Genomic DNA, 20,438 nt, shown 5'->3' with positions numbered 1-20,438 from the left:
GGGGGGGGGGGGCGGAGAGAGAGACAGAGAGAGAGAGAGAGAGAGAGAGAGAGAGAATCCTAAGCAGGCTCCACTCTCAGTGTGGAGCTGGATGTGGGGCTCGATCCCGCGACCCTGAGATCATAACCTGAGCCGAAATCAAGAGTCAGGCGCTCAAGTGACTGAGACAGCCAGGCACCCCTGTCCTGCATAAATCTAAATCACCTTGCACAAGCATCTTCAGTATCTCAAAGATGTTCTGAAGATGGTATCATCCGATGGGAATGAAAGGTGTTTGTTTGGCAAAGTAAAAAGCACGTATGAGAGGTAACATTTATTATTTGTTCTCTCTCTCTCTCTTTTTTTTTTTTTTTTTGGTCTTGGAGAAAATGAACATCACCCTGTGGGTGCTAACCCTTCATCTACATGAAGAGCGTTATTAAGATGTCCCTCCAACTTCCTGACTTTTCTGGCTGAATAGTTCTGCTTTCCTTTTGCCTTTGCTTGAAAGCCTTCCTCTTCTCATTAGTCATTTTTGCTTCTCTGAGCTCTTTCAGGTTCTATAGGGACAGTCTCTCGTGATGGTGCTGCCCAGACCTCTTGAGTTCAGGAGGGCAGAAATGCACACAGAACCCTGGTCACCATCAGAGAGAGTGCTGGGGGCATGGCTGCTCAGTGCTAGCACCTGCCTCCACAAGCAAAGCGTTGTGCTGATGCCTCACAGCAAGGCTGTGGGGCTCTGGACACAGCTCAGATGCATTTCCCTTGGACTGTAGTTGCCCTAGCCATTCATGTTTTATTTTTCATTTCCCTTGGCGTGGCATCTATTTTATCTGTGCCTAATGATCTTTGCTCTTCTCCTGACACCTTTGGTTACTCTAATAGAAAAAGAAACTAACATATTCATATACATATCGAAATTTAGAATATATGTGGGTAAGAAATGCCAGAATCGTAAATACAGTTCTCTTTGGGAAGTGAGATTACAAGCAATTTCATTAATTTTCTTCTTGCTTCTCTGAGGATTTAAAATTTTCTATGATTGACGCATCAGTTTTTTAATTGTTTTTCAATAGTTTATTTTATTTTTTTAGTTTGTTTTGAGAGAGAGAAAGAGAGCACGAGCGGGGGAGGGGCAGAGAAAGAGGAAGAATCTCAAACAGACTCCACGCTGTCAGCACAGAGCCCATGGGGGGCTCGAACTCATGGAGATCATGATCTGAGCCAAAATCAAGAGTCAGATGCTTAACTGACTGAGTCACCCAGGCACCCCTCAATTGTTTAATGTTTTTAAAAAGCAAAAAATGAAATTGGAAAAGTAACTCCCTGCATGCTCACAGGACACCAAACAGGAAATGCTTGTGTTAGGTAACGTCTCACTGCTGCACCTGAGGTTCCATTCTGGAAGAATACAAAGCTTTGCTTGACCATAAGACCTGGTTTGTCCAACACTGTCCTGGTTTTAGCACTGAAGCTTGGCAAACCAGGACAGTTGGTCACCCTACTGCCTGGCCCTCTCCATCTTCTTCTTTTTGTTTGATCCACCATGGCCACCAACCAGTCTCTGCATGGCCCTTCTCTCATGTATCTGGCTCTGCCTTTGCTGGGGAGGTTCAGCTCAGTTGAGTCTTGAGGACAGGAAGGAGCCTCAGGAGCATCATTTGGGTCTGTTGGCTCAAGGGAGGCTCAGCAGTAGAGGGCTAATGTGAAGAAGCAATTGAACTGAGCTCACTACCCAGGGGAGGGAGTGTGAGCAAAGCCTTTGGGACACGAAAAGATGAAAATTCAGTAGAAGAGTCAGTGTTACGAAGGGAGCTGTTGATAGTGCTCCGTGGTAGTGCTTCTCAAGAGGGTAAAGGGAAGGAGGGAATAACAGTCGAGGTCTTCCTTTTGACATGAATTATTTGGGGACTTTGGTTAGCTGTATTTCTCCATTTTCTTTTAAATATGTTATATTTGCCTAATCTGGAGATCTTGGTTTACAAAGGGGTCATTCTCAATCAGTGGTTCTCAATCCTGGCTGCATAGGAAAATCACCTGAGAAGTTTCAAGAAAATATATGTATTATATATATATATATATATAATAAATATATATTATGTATAATAAATAAATATATAATTACGTATAAGGAATTTACATATATTACATATAATATGAAAGTTTACATAAAGGAATTTTATATATTGTAATTATAGACTGTGTAATAATATGTAATTAACATATATGATAAAATTTTATATAAATTCATTTATATATATAATTATATGATACATATATATAATTTCCGAAGGATATATTTAAAAGACTTCATATAGGGGAGCTTGGATGGCTTAGTTGGTTAAGCGTCTGACTTTGACTCAGGTCATGATCTCATGGTTTGTGGGTTCAAGCCCCGCATCAGGCTCTGTGCTGACGGCTCGGAGCCTGGAGCCTACTTCAGATTCTGTGTCTCCCTCTCTCTCTCTGCCACTCTCCCACTTGTGCTCTGTCTCTCTCTCTCTCTCTCAAAAATAAAATGTAAAAAAAATTTTTTTAAAGACTTCATATATATATAATTACATATGTAAATTGTAATACAATTATACATAAATATGTAATAACGTGTCTATTACATATGTAACATGTAATAACATGTATATGACATATGATATACATATTATATTTGCTATTTTATATATAAAATAAAATTATATATAATAAAATGTGTTAGGAATTCACATACATGATATTATCATTACATAGGATATATAAAGGAATTTACACATATGATAATGTTATATTTGTAATATATAATTATTATATATGTAAATTCCTTTAGATATATGAACTTACATATTACATGTAATAATATATTAATATAGATTCATTTATACATTATATATGTCGTTACATAAATTCCTTGGGTTCCTTACAACCTTCTTTGTTTCCTCTCTGCCCTTACCCTTGTGAGAAGCATTACTACAAAACACTATCTTTCTAATCTCAGGGAGTCTAGTCACAATTGAGAATCATTGATTCAGACACTTAAGATAAGGAAATGAGTCAGCAGGTCCTATCCACACAGTGGATAAGGGCAGGTAGGCAGTAAGGCATGCAGAAGAGAAGGAATCTGTCTGTAGAGACATGTGAGTCAAGGAAATTGTTCAAGAACTGGTCCAAAGGCCTGGATTCTGGTCCTTTAATGTTCGGGACTCCAGAAATCTTTCTCCAAGTCAATAGGAAGCGGCTTACCTTGTAGGCGCTGGTGATTCAATGAAGGGTCAGTGGTGTGGGCCATGAACCCCTGGCATCCAGTGCATTAAACTAAGGGATTGAGCAAGCACAAATGTCAGAGAGGGGATGGAAATGAGCCAGGAAGGACACATGGCTAGGACACATGACCAAGATTGAGATAAAAGGGTTGCTCCTTCTTGATGAGAAAGCCAAGTACCCGATGAACCTAGATAGGGTAACTTTTTGAGGGAGTGTTTGGCTGAGTTGTTGACCACCATGGTTTGCTTTTAATGGCCATATCCAGTCTCCGTGGGACCCACGCTGTGCCCATCCAAAGCAGCTGCACTAATGGGTTGCTGGCTAGCTGGGGGACCAGCCCTGTCTGGAGGTGAGGACATTGTGTTCCCAGCAGGTATTCAGAAAACATAAAAGACATCAGTCAAGGATTTCAGCATCAGCCTATGCTTTCCGAGCCTGGGTGGTCTTATTGGAGGGTCAGATTTGTATGGGTAGGACGGGTATATGCAGACCTGTTGGAGAAAAGAAATAAGCTGCTCACATGTTTGCTTTATCTTTTCCTCGATGTTTTTTCCTAAATGTTCTTAGCTGTGCAGGATATAAGCAGCAAGTGTGAGGAGGCAAAGAGCCACGGAGAGCAAGAGCCCTTTCTGACCCTCAGTTCTTAACCCTGAGGCTCTCAGCCAGTGGTTCAAAGTTATGGCTGTACAGAAGAATCACCTAAGGATTTCTTAAAAATGCAAATGCCAGGTCCCCACCCTCAAGGATTCTGGCTTAATTGGCTTGAGGTGGATCTGTGATACCACGTTATATAAATATCCTCCAGTGTTATTCTGACTTTGGGCAGCCAAGTAGGGGGTCAGTCGGGAGTGGTCAGAGGACCTGTTAGCCCAGCGCAAGGGCATTAACCCTGGAACTGGTCCAGTGTTGGTTTTTATTTTGCCCTTTTTGCCTATTGATCTTTTACATCTTACAAGGCTTGATGTTTTAAAATGTCTATTTTCCTTTTGGATCTTCAAATTTTATCTCCATCAGAATCACCAGGAAAACTTGTTAAAACAGAATTAAAAATAGACCTACCCTATGACCCAGCAATAGCACTGCTAGGAATTTACCCAAGTGATACAGGAGTGCTGATGCACAGGGGCACTTGTACCCCAATGTTTATAGCAGCACTCTCAACAATAGCCAAATTATGGAAAGAGCCTAAATGTCCATTAACTGACAAATGGATAAAGAAACTGTTGTTTATATACACAATGGAATACTACGTGGCAATGAGAAAGAATGAAATACGGCCTTTTGTAGCAATGTGGATGGAACTGGAGAGTGTTATGCTAAGTGAAATAAGTCATACAGAGAAAGACAGATACCATATGTTTTCATTCTTATGTGGATCCTGAGAAACTTAACAGAAATCCATGGGGGAGGGGAAAAAAAAAAAAAAAAAAGGTTGGAAAGGGAGACAGCCAAAACATAAGAGACTTAAAAACTGAGAACTGAGGGTTGATGGGGGGTGGGAGGGAGGGGAGGGTGGGTGATGGGTATTGAGGAGGGCACCTGTTGGGATGAGCACTGGGTGTTGTATGGAAACCAATCTGACAATAAATTTCATAGTTAAAAAAAAAAAAAAACAGATTGCTGGGCCCCGCTCCAGGAGTTTGTGATTCAGGAGCCCTGGGGAGGAGCCCAGTCATTTGCATTTCCAACAAGTCCCCAGGTTACCCTGGTGCTGCCTTTCCAAGAACCACACTTTGAGAACTGCTGTCTTATTTTCTCCTTTCATCCTTTAAGTATTTTGGTTCTCTGGATTTAGTGTGTAGCTAGATCTTAATTTTCCTCAGCTTTTGTTTCCCTCTTCCCATTAAACTATGCTACACTTGATTTTTTCTTATAGTTTATTTAGATTTTTCTTACTGCCTTTAATTTACACTTCATTTTACCTATCTATATATGTATCTATCATCATCTATCTTTTTTTGTTTGTTTGTTTTTGCCCTTTTGGCCCACGTAACAGAGTGTTAGTTGCCCACTCAAGGGTCATTTTATATCCCCCTTTCCTATTAGCCCCGCCCCAGTTTTGTTGAGGTGTTGAGTGGTCATCGGCCTCATGAGAGCCTCTAAAGTCTCAGGGGTGATCTTTTTTCCAGCTTCATTAAGATGTAATTTATGGGGCACCTGGGTGGCTCAGTTGATTAAGCATCCAACTCTTGGTTTGGGCTCAGGTCATGATCTCATAGTTTGTGAGTTTGAGCCCCGTGTTGGGCTCTATGCTGACAGCGTGGAGCCTGTTTGGGGTTCTATCTCTCCCTCTGTCTCTCTCTCTCCTCCTCCCCTGCTTGTGCTCTCTCTCTCTCTCTCTCTCAAGATAAATAAATAAACTCTAAAAAAAAGTGACTGGCAAATATATTTTAAAAAACTGTAATTGACAAATGATATTGTAAAATAAAGTGGACATCATGATGATTTGATGCACACATACACTATGAAAAGGTTTTTCCCATCTAGTTAATTAACACACCCATCGCTTCACAGGTTTATCTTTTATATGTGTATATGTGGAGGACTTTTAAATTCTACCATCCTAGCAAATTTCATTTATGTAAGACAGTGTTATCAGGGGTGACTCTTAATTAGACCAACCCAAGAAAGGTAATTCTACTTCCTTTGCCAGTGACTAGCATAAAAATGGCAATGTGTTGGGGCGCCTGGGTGGCGCAGTCGGTTAAGCGTCCGACTTCAGCCAGGTCACGATCTCGCGGTCCGTGAGTTCGAGCCCCGCGTCAGGCTCTGGGCTGATGGCTCAGAGCCTGGAGCCTGTTTCTGATTCTGTGTCTCCCTCTCTCTCTGCCCCTCCCCCGTTCATGCTCTGTCTCTCTCTGTCCCAAAAATAAATAAAAAATGTTGAAAAAAAAATTTTTTTAAAAAATGGCAATGTGAAGGGAAGTCAGCTGGGGGGCCCTGGGAAACTTTTCCTTGTAACAGGAACCAAAAACGTTCTTTGTGCCAGACTTCAGACTGTTGTGTGAAGGTTTGATCCTTAGAGAAGGAATAGCCATGTAGCATCGGTGAGGGAACAAGCCTCAAGACCAAAGTCAATCCCCTGAAGATAACGGAGCGGAAAGGTGGAAGGAAACCAGGTCCTTGATGATGTCCTTGAGCCCCTGAACTAACTCTGGACCTGCTTTGTTTCCAGACTTTTTGTCACGTGAGATTCTCCTTCTTTAAGCCATTTTAAATTAGGTCTTCTTTTTCTTGAAGCCCAAAGCATCCTATGTGATACATGTTATTTTAACCATCTTAAGATTACTCTATTTTTATTTGTTTGCAGATATTTGTGGACACATCTTAAATTTCTTGAGATCAGGGATCATGATATTTTTTTGTTTAAAAAAATGCTTCATTTTTTAAAGAGCAATTTTAGGTTCACAGCAAAATTAAGGTACAGAGATTAACCATATACCCCTTCCCCCCATATATATAGCTTTCCCCATTAAAACATCTTCCACCAAAGTGGTGTATTTGTTACAGTTGAGGAAGCTACACCGACACTTTCCAAAAGTTTACATCAGAGTTCACCTTTGGTGTTGTTTGGACAAGCGTACAACGTAAATCCACCATGACGGTGGATATCACACAAAGTTAATTTCACTGCCCTAAAAATCCTCGTACTCTGCCTGTTTATCCCTCCCTCACCCAACCCCTGGGAACTATTTATCTTTTTACTGTCTCCATAGTTTTGACTTTTCCAGGATGGCACATCGGTTGGAATAATACAATATGTAGCCTTTTCAGATTGGTTTCTTTCACTTAGTAATATGCATTTATGTTTTCTCCCTGTCTTTTCATGGCACAATAGTTCATTTTTTTAATATGGTTATTTATTTATTTACTTTGAGAGAGAGTGTGAGCAGGGGAGGGGCAGAAAGAGAGGGAGAGAGAGAGAATCCCAAGCAGGCTCCATGCTGTCAGAGAAGAGCCAAGCCATGGGGCTCCATCTCACGGACCGGGAGATCATGACCTGAGCCGAAACAAGAGCCAGATGCTTAATTGACTGAGCCACCCAGGCGCCCCAATAGCTCATCTCTTTTTAGCACTGAATAATATTCCATTGTCTAGATGTACCACAGGTAATTTATCTACTCACTGACTGAAGGACATCTTGATGGCTCCCAAGTTTTGGCAATTATTATGAACAAAGATGTTTCGAACATTCATGTGTAGGAGGTTTTTGTGTGGACATAAATTTTCAACTCTTTTGGGTAAACACCAAAAAGCATGATTGCTAGATTTTATGGTAAGAGATTATTTCATTTTATAAGAAACTGCCCAACTGTCTTTGAAAGAGGCTGCACCATTTTGCATTCCCACCAGCAATAAGTAAAAATTTCTCTTGTTCCACATCCCTCACCAGTGTTTGCTGTTGTCAGCATTCCAGATTTTGGGCATTCTGATAAGATATGTTGTTTTAATTTACATTTCCCCTGATGACATATGATGTAGGGCATCTTTTCACATGTCTCATTTCCATCTGTATATCTTCTATGGTGAAGGTCTGTCAAGGTCTTTGGCCCATTGTTCAATCAGGTTGTTTGCTTTTTTATTGCTGTTTTAGTAAGTTCTTTGTATATTTTGGATTATAGTCCTTTATCAGATGTGTCTTTTGCAAATATTTTCTCCCGGTCTGGGTCTTGTCTTCCAATTATCTTGATATTGTCTTTTGGCATCATGACATTTTATGCAGAGTTTTTCCAAGGTCTCTGATACAACTCTGAGAGAACAAATTAATTATTTCATTTCCATAAAGATTAAGACTTACTTTGTATCAAACTTATGCTAATCACTTGGAACTAAAATGAAAATAAGCATATATGGGTTTTGGTTGTTCAAAACAAAAACAGGACATCTGACCACCTTTAAAGACAGAGGTTTTATTGTAAGGATGTGTGTGGATTGACCTCTCACATCTCATAGTTCTGGGCCTATCCTCTCCTTGCCTCCAGGTTATCTGACCCACGTAGGTCTCTCCTCTTATGTTTGTGAGTTCTACCCTTCTCCTTCCACTAACCAACTGCCAAAGGGCCAGAAATTCTTTCAGATTTCAGAGGGACATATTTATATTAGTTTATTATCACCTTTATAGGTAAAAGCCCTCAGGCCCACCACTTTGTGATCACTAGACAGCTTTGGGTCGAGTGCCACCTTCGGTCAGCCAATAAATACCGCAAGACAATAAAATACCCTGATATATCTTCCTTGAAACTCTAAGAAGTTAGCAATGAAAGGCACCATGACTAGCATGCTTAAAGGGTTTAAAAGGGTGATTTAGAACATAACTCCAGAACTTCTATCTTTATTCATTGTTGTAATACCTTCACTGTGTGACCCGTTTTCCATGTTTTAGAGAGCTGTTAATGACTTCTACCTTTTCAGATCAGAAGAATGAAGTAAAACAGAATCAAAGTCTTTCTTCCAAAATCATTAATGATTCTTGGGGCATCTGGGTGGCTCGGTCGGTTTAGTATACAACTCTTGATTTTGGCTCAGGTCATGATCTCATGGTTTGTGAGTTCAAGCCCTGCCTCGGGCTCTGTGCTGATAGTACGGAGCCTGCTTGGGATTCTGTTCTCCCTCTCTCTCTGCTCTTCCCCTACTCATGCTGTCTGTCTCTCAAAATAAATAAACAAATAAAATAAAATCAGTAATGATTCTTAACTTCTTTTGAGGAAAAGAAAAGGAAAGTAAGTTATCAGGGTTAAAACCAAAATGTGCTCTATAGGAACAAGCAATCAATCCCCAGTGGCAGAATTTCTAAAGGACTAACAATATTTAAAAATATTAAATTAACTAGTTAAGATAAAAACAATGTATAAGGCAATGTTGTCATTCCCCCCCCCCCACTTACAGTCAAATCATACTGGCATAAACTTCAAGAATAAAAAGAGTTACCTGGAAGATAGACTAGGTTCCTCTACTTAGTTAAATGGAAAATTTTTCAAGTTTTCATTTAAATTCCAATTAACATACTCTGTAATAACATTAGTTTCAGGTGTAGAATTTAGTGATTCATCACTTACATACAAAACCCAGTGCTCATCACAAGTGCCCTCCTTCACACCCATTACTCATTTAACCTATTCCCCCCACCCCCCCACTCCACTTCCCTCCAGTAAATCTCAGTGCGTTCTCTATAGTTTAGAGTCTGTTTCCTGGTTTCCCTTTCTCCCTGCCCTTGTATTCAACTGTTGTGTTTTTTAAATTCCACATATGAGTGAAATCATATGATATCTGTCTTTCTCTGACTGACGTATTTCACTTAGCATGATACTCTCTAGCCCCATCCACATTGTTGCAAATGGCAAGATTTCCTTCTTTTTGATGGCTGATTTTCCATTATATTCATATCACATCTTCTTTATCTATTCATCAGTCGATGGTCATTTGGGCTTCTTCTATACTTTGGCTATCATTGATGATGCTGCTAGAAACATTGGGGTACATGTGTGCTTTGAATTAGTATTTTTGAGTAGTGCGATTGCTGGATCGCAGGGTAGTTCTATTTTTAACTATACTGTTTTCCAGGAACATTTTTATTTTTAAATGGGAAAACACAAGTGTGATTTCAGAATTATTCTTTGAAAAAATAATTTTTCTTTCTTTTCTTTTCTTGCCTTTTCTTATTACTTAAAAAAAAAAAAGCTCTGGAAAGGAAAAAAATGGGTGACGCTTTTATTTTCTGCCATCTACTGACCTGCATTTTCTCATGTTTCTACAGTGAGTGTATGTACAGTGAGTGTATATGACTTTAAAATATTAAAGTGTTATATTAATATAAGAACGGTAAGTAAGTAAAAGGCAGAAATTTATTTGGTGTACGGCCCAGTGGGGTGCCATAAGTAAATAAGTGTTTTCTTTTTTAATGCTTTTGAGGGTGATGATCTCTATTCCAGAGTTAACAAATGTAAATGACACTAGATATCCTGGGGACACACTGTAGCCTATTTTGATTCATTGGAATTTAGAATTGTAGTAATAAACCTATTTGGGTAAGTGTCAGATGACAGCTACTTATACGAGTATTCGTGCTATGACTTCACTTGCCGTGTATTTAGATTGCACCCAAAAGGACAGCTGTGCAAGATCCTATTTTTATGTGCCTCCAATTCCTCAGTAACTTGTTTCATCCAAATTGTAGCAAGCCACCCAGTCCTCAGCGAAAACCCACCAACATCAATGCAATGCTTTTAAATGCAGATCCTTTTTTGAACATGGGCAGGGGAATAAATGTTATTTAAAAGAAAATGTTTTTCATGGGGTGGACTTTCTAGACCACCCGTCAAACCATACCGCTATTTCATTGCCAAGGCATCCAGTTCCATTCCTCCAGGACTTTGTCCCTGCCTTCCTTTCCAACATTACACTCCACTTTCCAACCACACGAGATGGCCCTTCCCTGAGCAAGCCAAACGCCTTCAGATCAACCCAAACAAACCTCCAGATACAGCTTTCAGGTGTTCAAATACAAAAACGCAAACATGAAAACCTCTATTCTATCGTGTTCGATTTTTTTTTCCCAAAAAAGAGGCAATGTGTTTTGCGAAACAAAACAGAACAAAACACCACCCTGAGGATGGAGAACAGTTTTATGCAATGGGAAAAAAATAACTACACTGGAGGAGGAAAATTTAGGCAGCGTGTGCACTGGGGAGTAAATATTCTCCCTTGTGAAGTTTCATGAATTTAAACTCCTGGCAGGGAGAAAGCGAGAATTATCTTGTTTTTGATTTAGTAACTTGTGACCATTTACAAAGGCATAAAAGAGATTTTTAAAATCCCATTTGAAAAAGGGCCGTTTTTAGAGTCTTTAATTCCTCTGTTCATTCAGCATGTGTTAATTGGTTTTAGGCTCTCTTGTGGGACAGAGCTTTGAGCTAGAGGAAGTCTTCAAGTTAACTCACACATGGTTCCTGCTTACCAGAAGCCAATGGTCAGTTAGGGCAGAAAGAGATTGTCTAAATTATAAAATCTAAATATGTTGTGATAAAGGTCATGGGTAGAGCTAAAAGGCTGCAGGTCCTATCAATATGCTTCCTCTCCAATAAGCACTGCCATGGACAGCGTTTCGAGTACAGCTGTTCAGGGACTCAAGTCCAGAAATGCCATGAGTGGTAACACAGCATGACTCAGCCATATATATTTGCTGGCTCTGGACTGAGCAGTGGCCCTTGAAGGAGGAAGCAATACGATGGCAGTGGCGAGTTGCGTGTGAACCGCCCTCGCTTTGCTGTCCACACTATGGTGTGATAGCCACGTTATGCAAAACTTCATGGCTTTGCCAAAAATAGCTCTTATTTTCTTTTGTGATTTTCTCCACTCAGGTTTGCAACTTGTGAAGGAAGAGTCTTAAGAGATCCACTGGTCAGCTATTGCTGCAATCCTAAATCTCCCCATAGCTTATAATCATAAACATTCATTTTCATACCCGTGGGTCTGTAAGTGAGCTGAGGTTTGGTTGAGCAAGGCTGGATTCCAGGTTTCTGACCTTGTTGAGGTCTGCTTCACATTATGGGGCTTGTGATCTCAGATCACAGAAATGCAAGAAGGCAAGCCAGATTATGTGATGGCTGTTAAAGAACTTTGCTCACACCCGGCATACTCTCTCCCCCTCCCCCCATATTTCACTGGCCAGAGCAAGTGATACATGGCCCGACCCAACATCACTAAGGCAGGAAAACAAACGCTGCCTATTTGGGTGGAAGAACTGCCAAGTAACAAGGGCGTGGACATAATTTCTATAATTCAGAGAATTATGACATACATAGGTAAGTGACGTCTTCCCACGCAGTGGAGCCGCTGCTGACCTTTGGGCACTGGAACATGGTAACTGACAGCAGTGCCCGGTGCCCCTGTGTGTTTATGAGCCGATGTGATCATAACTGCAGACTTTGAAGACTCTTGTTCCTGTCTTTAAATGAGCTTTGAGCCTGCTGCTTTCCCAAACAGTGAAGGACACACATCCTCTTTTGTTTTCGGTGCCCTTGCCTGCCTATTCCCTTCCTCCTGCCCCTGTTCCACAGCCGCCGTGCTTGTCCAACCCACCATGTTTATGGCTGCTCTGTTCCACTCGGTGATTCTCAGCTGTCAGGCAGCTCTGGGAGTCCCCTGCCCTCCATTCTCATTCAGCCCGGTGCTGTCACGTTGCTGTAAATACATGCCTGCATTTCTGAAGCTCGGTGTTGAAGAAAAGTCTTGAGAACCTGGCTGGGCTGTATGTAAACAGGTCCTGTCTTTGTAAACAGAGGGCCAGCTCTCCTCTGAAGATGTTTATGTGAGCTTGCCCCCCAAAGAATCTCACAGCCTCATAGTAAGTATGTGGGTACTGGTGCTGTAGAGGCTATCTAGTCAACGCCGCTGTTTTATTTACTTTTTATTTTTTTTAAGCTTATTTATTTATTTGAGAGAGAGAGAGTGCGAGCCGGGAAGGGACGCAGAGAGAGAGAGGGAGAGGGAATCCCAAGCAGGCTCTGCACAGTTGTTTCTCCTTATTTCTTTCTTATTCTGATTTGCAATTTCTCCCGAAACCTCTCTGCCTTTATATGTTCTAGTGTCATTGGTGCTGAGGATTCAATTGGGCCGGACACCATCAGCTGAATCTAGGAAGTCAAATGAAACACGAAAACCAATAAAAGGCAAAGCATTTGTCATTCTGAAGTGCATGGTACAGATACTATGTATTTGCTAATGACATATGCCCGACTTAAAAATTACTAGACGGAACTTAGAAAAAAAAGTTATCGAGATATGATTTGATCAAAAATGAAGCAGCAGTGGAAGAAGCTGAGTTCCTTTTAACAGGTGTGGGAGGCCCCCGATGAGTAAGACTGGGGCAGTCATGTGGGGAGGACTTTCTCAGATCTTCCGGGTCTATTCTGACCAACGCAGTGGAGCCGGGGACAGAGGAAGGGCCTTTAGCTGTGCGGGAGGCAAGAGAGAGACTTCTGGGAGGGCTCCCTAGTGGAGGTATCTCCCAAAGATGTCCTGAAAGATGAGTTGCATTAGCCAGGGAAATAAATGTTCCTAGAAGTGGTAAGGGAAGCTGGGAGTAAGGAAAGTTACACAGTCAAGCTTTACTCTTAATTCCAGGCTTCCTGGCAAACAAGGCAAAAAGGGGAACAAAATATAAGTACTATTTATTTCTTACTATGTGAGGATGGGGAAAAATCTTTCCAGGAGCTAAAAACGAAACTCTAGAATAGTGATTCTTGAGTTTTAGCATGTATAAAAATCCCCTCAAACATCATTAAACATGCAGAGTTGTAGACCTGAGCTCCAGAGATTCTGACTCAGTAGTTCTGAGGTGGGGTCCAGGACTCTCAAGTAAACAAGCCCACCCAAATAATTCCAATATAGGCTCCTTTTTCCACCCACTTAAAAAAAATACTGCTATAAAAGGATTTTTTTAATCTACCTGCTCTTCATTTGTTCATTCAAAAAAAATATTAGGCACTGCCCTAAATGCTGGGGATAGACTGGAGAACAAGACAGAAAGGTCTTCTGCCCTCAGGGAGACTCTGGTCAGTTAGAGGATGGCCTCTGGGTCCCTGGACCGGTCAGCCTCTTCTCCTCAGGTGCTCCCCAAAGGGCCCTCCAGACCCGAGATCGGCACTGCGTCCCACATGCTAATCGCCACTTCTGTTCCTAACCACAGTCTTTCTCAGTTTCATTTTTGGTGACAAGGCCATCTGCCCAGACCCTGGAGACTCTGTCACAGAGCAGGGGCAAGCTGAGGCCTATGGTGGGAGGCCCTGGGATTCTCCAAATGTTGCAACAGCTTCTCTGAGTGACCAGTTGAAGAGGGTGTTACCAGAGTCAGCAGCAGCCTGAATTCAGGGACAGAGACCACTGAGGGTTCTGACAAGTGCAGATGGGCACTCGGTCAGGATGGACCAGCTTCAAAGACAGTGTGCTACTGACTATTTTTGTCTCCCCCAAATTCAGATGTTGGAGCACTCCCCTGCCAATATGAGGGTATTTGGAGATGGGGCCTTTGGGAGGTGTTAAGGTTTGATGGGGTCAGGAGGGTGAGGCCCTCGTGATGAGATTAGTCTCTCATAAGGGACACCAGAGAGTTTTCAATGCCATGTGAGGACACAGCAAGAAGGCAGTGATCTATAAACCAGGTAGAGGGTCTCCTGAGAACATGACCATGTGGGCATCCTGATCTTGGACTTTCAGTTTCCAGAACTATGAGAAAATACAGTTGACCCTTGAACAGCATGGGTTTGAACTACATGGGTCTATTTATACACAGATTTCCTTTGATATGGTATAGCACTGTCAGTGTATTCTCTGCCTTATGATTCTCTTAATAACATTTTCTTTTCCCCAGCTTCCTTTAGTGTAAGAATTCAGTCTATAATACATACACAAAATTTGCGTGAATGGACTATTTGCGTTATTTGTAAGGATTCTGGTCAACAGTAGGCTATGAGTAGTTAAGTTTTGGGGGAGTCAAAAGTTATACTGGATTTTTGACTATGTGAAGGGTTGGTGCCCCTAACCCCTGTGTTTTTCAAAGGTCAACTGTAAATGTTGTTTGAGCCACCCGATCTATGGTATCTTGTATGGCAGTCCAAGCTCACCAAGATATAACAGAATTGCCGTCAGCCCCTCTCCTCGCCGTAGTTTCTCTGCACACTCTGGGGCTCAGTTTAATCCTGCCCCAGCCCTGCCCTGCCCACTTATCTGCATGGGGGCTCCTGCATGAGCCCCCCTACTCTTCCTACTACCGTGTCTGAGATCCGGCCTTCTTGTTAAGCAAGCACTGAAGAGTCATCAGCTACCACTATCTAGCATTTAGACAGAGAAAAAAGCTTCAGGAAGTGTGTGCATGTGTCTCAGTGTGGGTGGATGTTTTGTGTGAGTACGCACGTGGGTGTGTTGAGAGACAATATATAGATGGACAAAGGCCAGACCATATATGTAATAATAAGACTGTAACCCACTGTCTGGAGCAAACAACTCAGGAACCCAGACTGCTATAAATCAAATTTGTACAAGTCAGACCCTATCTCTAGTAACTGGTCCATAACAACAGGCCCTACCTTTATTCTTTTTCCTAGTTGGAAAAGCCAAATATGGACCCCTAACCAGACACCAGAGCCAGTAATTAGAACTCGATTCTAGTTCCTCAGGTCAACATCCTCCTCTAAGGGCATACTCGAAGCCTTCTCTTTTCTGTCCACCATCAAGTTTTCCTACTCCTCTGACTGCCTTCGCGTCTTGGCCAAAATGCAAGTGATGGTGGTCGACTCCTTTGCTACAGCAAGTTCGGAATAAACAGTGTCTGCCTGTTCTCATTTGGATAAGTGTGCGGGAGTGTGTAAGCATGTGTATGTGAGCATATGTGTTTGTGTGTGTGTGTGTGTGTGAATCTGTGTGTGTTGAGAATGGTAAGGTTGTGGAGGAAGGAGAATTATACAGGAGGAGCCTGCACTCACTGTGAGATCTTATCACTTTTTGGTTTGCTCCCTGGATGTCCCTCCTTTCAGGGCCAATGGGGAGAGAGGGGTGGACAGGGAGGAGGCAGGAAGGGAGCGAGGAGGATTTGGATGACAGTCACTTCTGTAATACAGACACTTGATTATAACAGCCGAACTTTGGGGGGGAAGTAACAGAGTCCCCAGAACCTGTAACCAGTTTCCTCCCCTGCCCTCCTGAGCATGACAAGGTCTCATTGCATTTCCCAGTCATCATCCTTCCTTGCTTCCCTTTCTCCTCTCATCGTTGAAAGCCAATGGCAGGCCCCAAGATGAGGTCGTGTGCCTGCCTATGGGCCTGCATTCCCTCTAGAGTCTCCCCCGTATCTTGTGGTTGTGACTGGGCCCCTGACTTCCTGTTACAAGCTTATCAGGATTTAATCTGAGGCCAGGCAGCCTCTTGCCCAAATTAGCGGTTAGTAAAATTAGAACAAACAGAGGTAAATAGCCCTTACCTAGCACACGGTATCCCTGTGATTTTAACTGCAGCACAGAGATTACTGAGGTGCTACAATTTTCTGATCGGTGATGGTAATTTTCCACCCTTAAGATAAGCTTAATCACGCTAAGGTTCTTAGACAGCATAAGGGTCAAAAGCAAATGACATGGTTGTGCAGGCTTTCTCCAAGGCCTCAGTTTATTTTGCACATCATTCTAACTGATGTAGTGTTGCTCTGCTCAGGAGCAAAGCAGGGCACGCTGGGAAAACTTGCGAGGAGCTACCTGGCGGTGCTGCGGGGCTCCATAGAAAACTGCAGAGAAGAGTCTGTGGTCCAGCCACAGACACCTGACTCTGCAACCCCTCCCCTCCCCCCTCCCCTCTCCTTCCCTCCCCCTGAGCCCTGGGCCTCCTCTCCTGCACGCACTTGTCACAGATGGGGATGTGCTGTTAATACAGGAATATCTGCCAACCAGACTCAGTGCTAGTTTGAGGGGAGGGGAGTGGTGCAGGGCCTACACACTTGCTCAGGGAAGAGTCTGATTACCAGGTCTTTCCCTGTTGTTTTCCAATCAATCACCCAGTTTTGAACTTGCCTATTTTCTTCAGCTGTTTGTCCTGTATTGTCACCTAAGCTGCAAAAGCATATTTTATCAGCTGACTTAAGCCAGTTTAAAACATTAAAATGAATACTGTAAATCCTTTATCAAACTGAACATTTCATGAATCACCAACGCATTTCTTGTGAATAAGAATGAAGGGCACTGAAAAGCAGCAACGCACTAACCCAATTCCATTTACCGCGAGTGTTCACACCAACGGGATCACTGGAGAGGAAGCTGACTGGAAGGGGGTGACGCATGGTACCTGCAGGCAAGGGTTAGACACAGGACGGGTGTCCAATGCCTCTCTCTCTCTGCCTGACTTTCTTGGCATCTCCACAAACACGATTATGGAATTTCACTCTGTAGTGCTTAGGCCCTCAACCCAAACCAAGGGAAGGACTTCCATTAGAACACAAAAACCAAAAACACTCTAATCTCCCCAGCTGGCTGGTCTAAACAGACACCCCCTTCCTGCATTGTTTCAACTGGGCAGGGTTTCCACCCCCTTTCTACTCCTCCAACTCAGTCCTATTTTGTTGCTAACAACCTCTGAGAAATGTATTGTTATGTAAGGAGGAAGAAAAGTGGAATGCGGATTCCCGGCCCCCTTCCCCCACCAGAGCAAATTCTGCTTCAGAAAGGGGCCCTTTAAAAGATCACTTCTATCTTTTACCATAGATCCAGCCATCAAGCTCTTTGGTATTTTCCCAAAGGGGTTAAAAACTCATGTCTGTACAAGTGCTTGCACACGGATGTTGCCGGCAGCTTTATTCGTAATTGCCAAAACTTGGAAGCAGCCAAGACATCCTTCAGTAGGTGAATGAATTAAGAAGTGTGGTACGTTCAGACGATGTAGCCTTATTCAGCACCAAAAAGGAATGAGCTTATCACGCCACGAAAAGTCACGGAGGAACCTTAAATGCCTATTACTAAGTGAAGGAAGCCAATCTGAAAAGGCTACATACCGTATGATTCCAACTATGCCATTTGGGGAAAGGCAAAACTACGGAGGCAGTAAAAAGATCAGTGGTTGCCTGGGGTTAGGGTGGAAGGAGGGATGAGTCGGTGGAGCATGGAGAATTTTTAGGGCAGGGAAATGATTCTGGAGGATACGATCATGGTAGATTTATGTCCTTACACGTTTGCCGAACCCATAGAATGTGCAACACATGAGAGAATGTAAACTATGGCTTTGGGGTGATTACGATGTATCAGTGCAGGTTCATTCGTTGTGACAGCTGTACCACTTTAGGAGGATGTTGATCATGGGGGAGGCTGGGCATATGTGGGGGTTGGGGCTATATGGGAACTTTCTGTACCTTCCTCTTAATTATGCTGTGAACCTCAAACTGCTCTAAAAAATTAAGGCTTTATAAAGAAAAAAAACATAAAAATAAAAACAAACAGTAAAAATCATTTCTCTCTAGGGAAGCAGAGCACATCCAGGCATGTGGATAGCATTGTCCTTTCTCTTCCTAGGAGTGAGGCGGCACTCAGGGCCCCGCAACGGTGATGTGCTTGGCTGCAGAGAGGTGGCCCGGTCATTTTCTGATGGTACAGGTACGTCCGCTCTCTGGGCCTGAGCTGTCCAACACAGCAGCTACACGAGTTATTTTAATTTAAATTAATAAAAAGAAAACTACAAATTCATTATGCACTGGTCTCATCTCAAGTGCCCAATAGCCTATGTAGCTAATGGCTACTGCACTGGACAGTGCAGATTTGGGACATTTCCAGCATCTCAGAAAGTTCTACTGAATACCGCTGCTCTAAACTCTGGGCAGCCCCAGATTCTCACCTGGGGATTGAGTAAAATCACAAATGGAGAATGCTTGTGGTCCAGGACCCTCAGTCCCAGATCCCAAAAGCCATCTGAGCAATCGACACTGTTTTCTAAGAGACAATTACAAAAGATGGGGGCCGGTGGCAGGGCTGGGACTGAAAAGGGCTTGAGAGGTGTTACTGACTGAATCAGTGCTTGCAGAGCAACTTCTCTTTTGCAATCCTTGCTGGTCTGACAGGCTCCTGCAGAATTACATCACTTCCTAAAAAACAGGCAAACACCTCTCCTTCAAGTCAGCACCAACCCAAACAAGCAGGAAACAGGAAATGTTCAGGTTTCAGGGAGGCTGAAGCCCAGCGCAGCCCGGCACAGCATCATGCCGGGGCGAGCTGACAGGAAGGCTTCCGGGGCTGCCCTCGTCTTTGCCCTGGTGATCGCGCTCCTTCCCACCAGCCAGGCTCTGGGTAAGCTACCTCCCGGCTTTCCACCCCAGGAAAGGAGGATTACGAGGCTTGTTTAGTGCCCCGGGCTACAGAACTCTGCCGGGGAGGGGGAACACCCAGAAAATCTAGTCCTTTCTGTGAAAGAAGGAGAGAAAATCAGAATTGTAGTTTGGGGGGGTGGAGTTGGGGGGGCTTGGCTGGCTTTCCCCGCAGCTGGCCAATCCTGCCCCAGTTCACTCACGTGGGGTCCCTGTAATTTACCAGCTCTAACGGGCATATTAAGAAAACCATGAACTTTTTGGCAGTTCGTGCAAAAGAACATTTCAGTCAGCTGAAACAGAGAAATAATGAATTTACTTTTAACAAGGTGGGCTGAGAAATCTGCTTGTCCTAAAACCTCTTGTGAAAAACTGGGGTATGGAAATATACGGCTAGAAATTATACCAAAGAAAAACAGTAAGTTAAAAAAAAAAAAAGTAAACAAAATTATCTGAGGAGTTACCAGGCATCCATTCCAACTTATCAAGAGAAGCCTTTCATCTGTTTTTCTTTGATCTTGTTACGTTGGGGGATATTTTCTTTGCATTGATTGTTACTACTGAAACTTTATTGTTTTTTTTTTATTTAATCTCTTTAAATCTTTAGATTAAATCTTTTTAAAATCAGAGTGTGTGTGTGTGTGTGAGAGAGAGAGAGAGAGAGAGAGGCAGAGCATGAGGGGGGGGAGGGGCAGAGAGAGAGGGAGACACAGAATCTGAAGCAGGCTCCAGGCTCTGAGCTGTCAGCACAGAGCCCGACGTGGGGCTCAAACTCATGAACCGTGAGATCACGACCTGGGCCGAAGTCGGACGCTTAACCGTCTGAGCCATCCAAGCATACCATGAAACTTTATTTTGAAAAGTAATGTGATTGTAGCCAATCAAAGGTACCGGAAAAGACAAAATGTTAAATCTCAGTATTTTGAGCTAAGAGCAGCAATTGATTTATACCCTTGACAGTTGCTACAACAAAAGCACGATCAGCCTCAGTTGCCTCTTACAGTTTTGTTGACTTGCCCTCGGGTAAATAAACTCATTGCCAATAGTTTCTGTCAAGGGATACTACCTGCTTCTAGCATATAGCAGTATTTCAAGCAAAAGGAAGTTCTCAAGCTACAATTCTTTAAATAGGATGGGGGTGGGGGGGGGCATCAGGCCCTGACCTAGCAGATGTGGCAATTTCCTGGAGATTCACAGTCAACACGCCACCACACCATCCCACCAATTTCGCTTGCCCTGGGTGTTCTCCATGTGGTCTTGCCAGGCATCCGAGGTGGCAAATGAAAAGTGAAAGGCAAACCATTCCAACCAGAAAGATGTTTGGCTAAAATGGGAGGTAGTGTTTAAGATGAGCGGGGGGGGGGGGGGGGGGGGGGGG

At 42.9% G+C, this 20,438-nt stretch overlaps 2 protein-coding genes across 2 annotated transcripts in view; both read left to right on the top strand.

The window, feature by feature from the left end:
• Window positions 1–20,438, top strand: part of FBXW7 (F-box and WD repeat domain containing 7) — a 512,478-nt gene that overhangs the window by 145,217 nt on the left and 346,823 nt on the right. The window lies entirely within an intron of this gene.
• Window positions 18,869–20,438, top strand: part of TMEM154 (transmembrane protein 154) — a 45,442-nt gene continuing 43,872 nt past the window's right edge. Inside the window, exon 1 of the mRNA XM_049632308.1 lies at window positions 18,869–19,043. Coding sequence (XP_049488265.1) covers window positions 18,956–19,043 — 88 coding nt within the window. The 5' untranslated portion in view covers window positions 18,869–18,955. The remainder of the gene's footprint in view (window positions 19,044–20,438) is intronic.

This window comes from Panthera uncia, chromosome B1 (assembly GCF_023721935.1).
Source record: "Panthera uncia isolate 11264 chromosome B1, Puncia_PCG_1.0, whole genome shotgun sequence".
NCBI lineage: Eukaryota > Metazoa > Chordata > Mammalia > Carnivora > Felidae > Panthera > Panthera uncia.
Note: the sequence above shows the minus strand (reverse complement) of the source record. Positions and strands in the feature narration are given on the sequence as shown.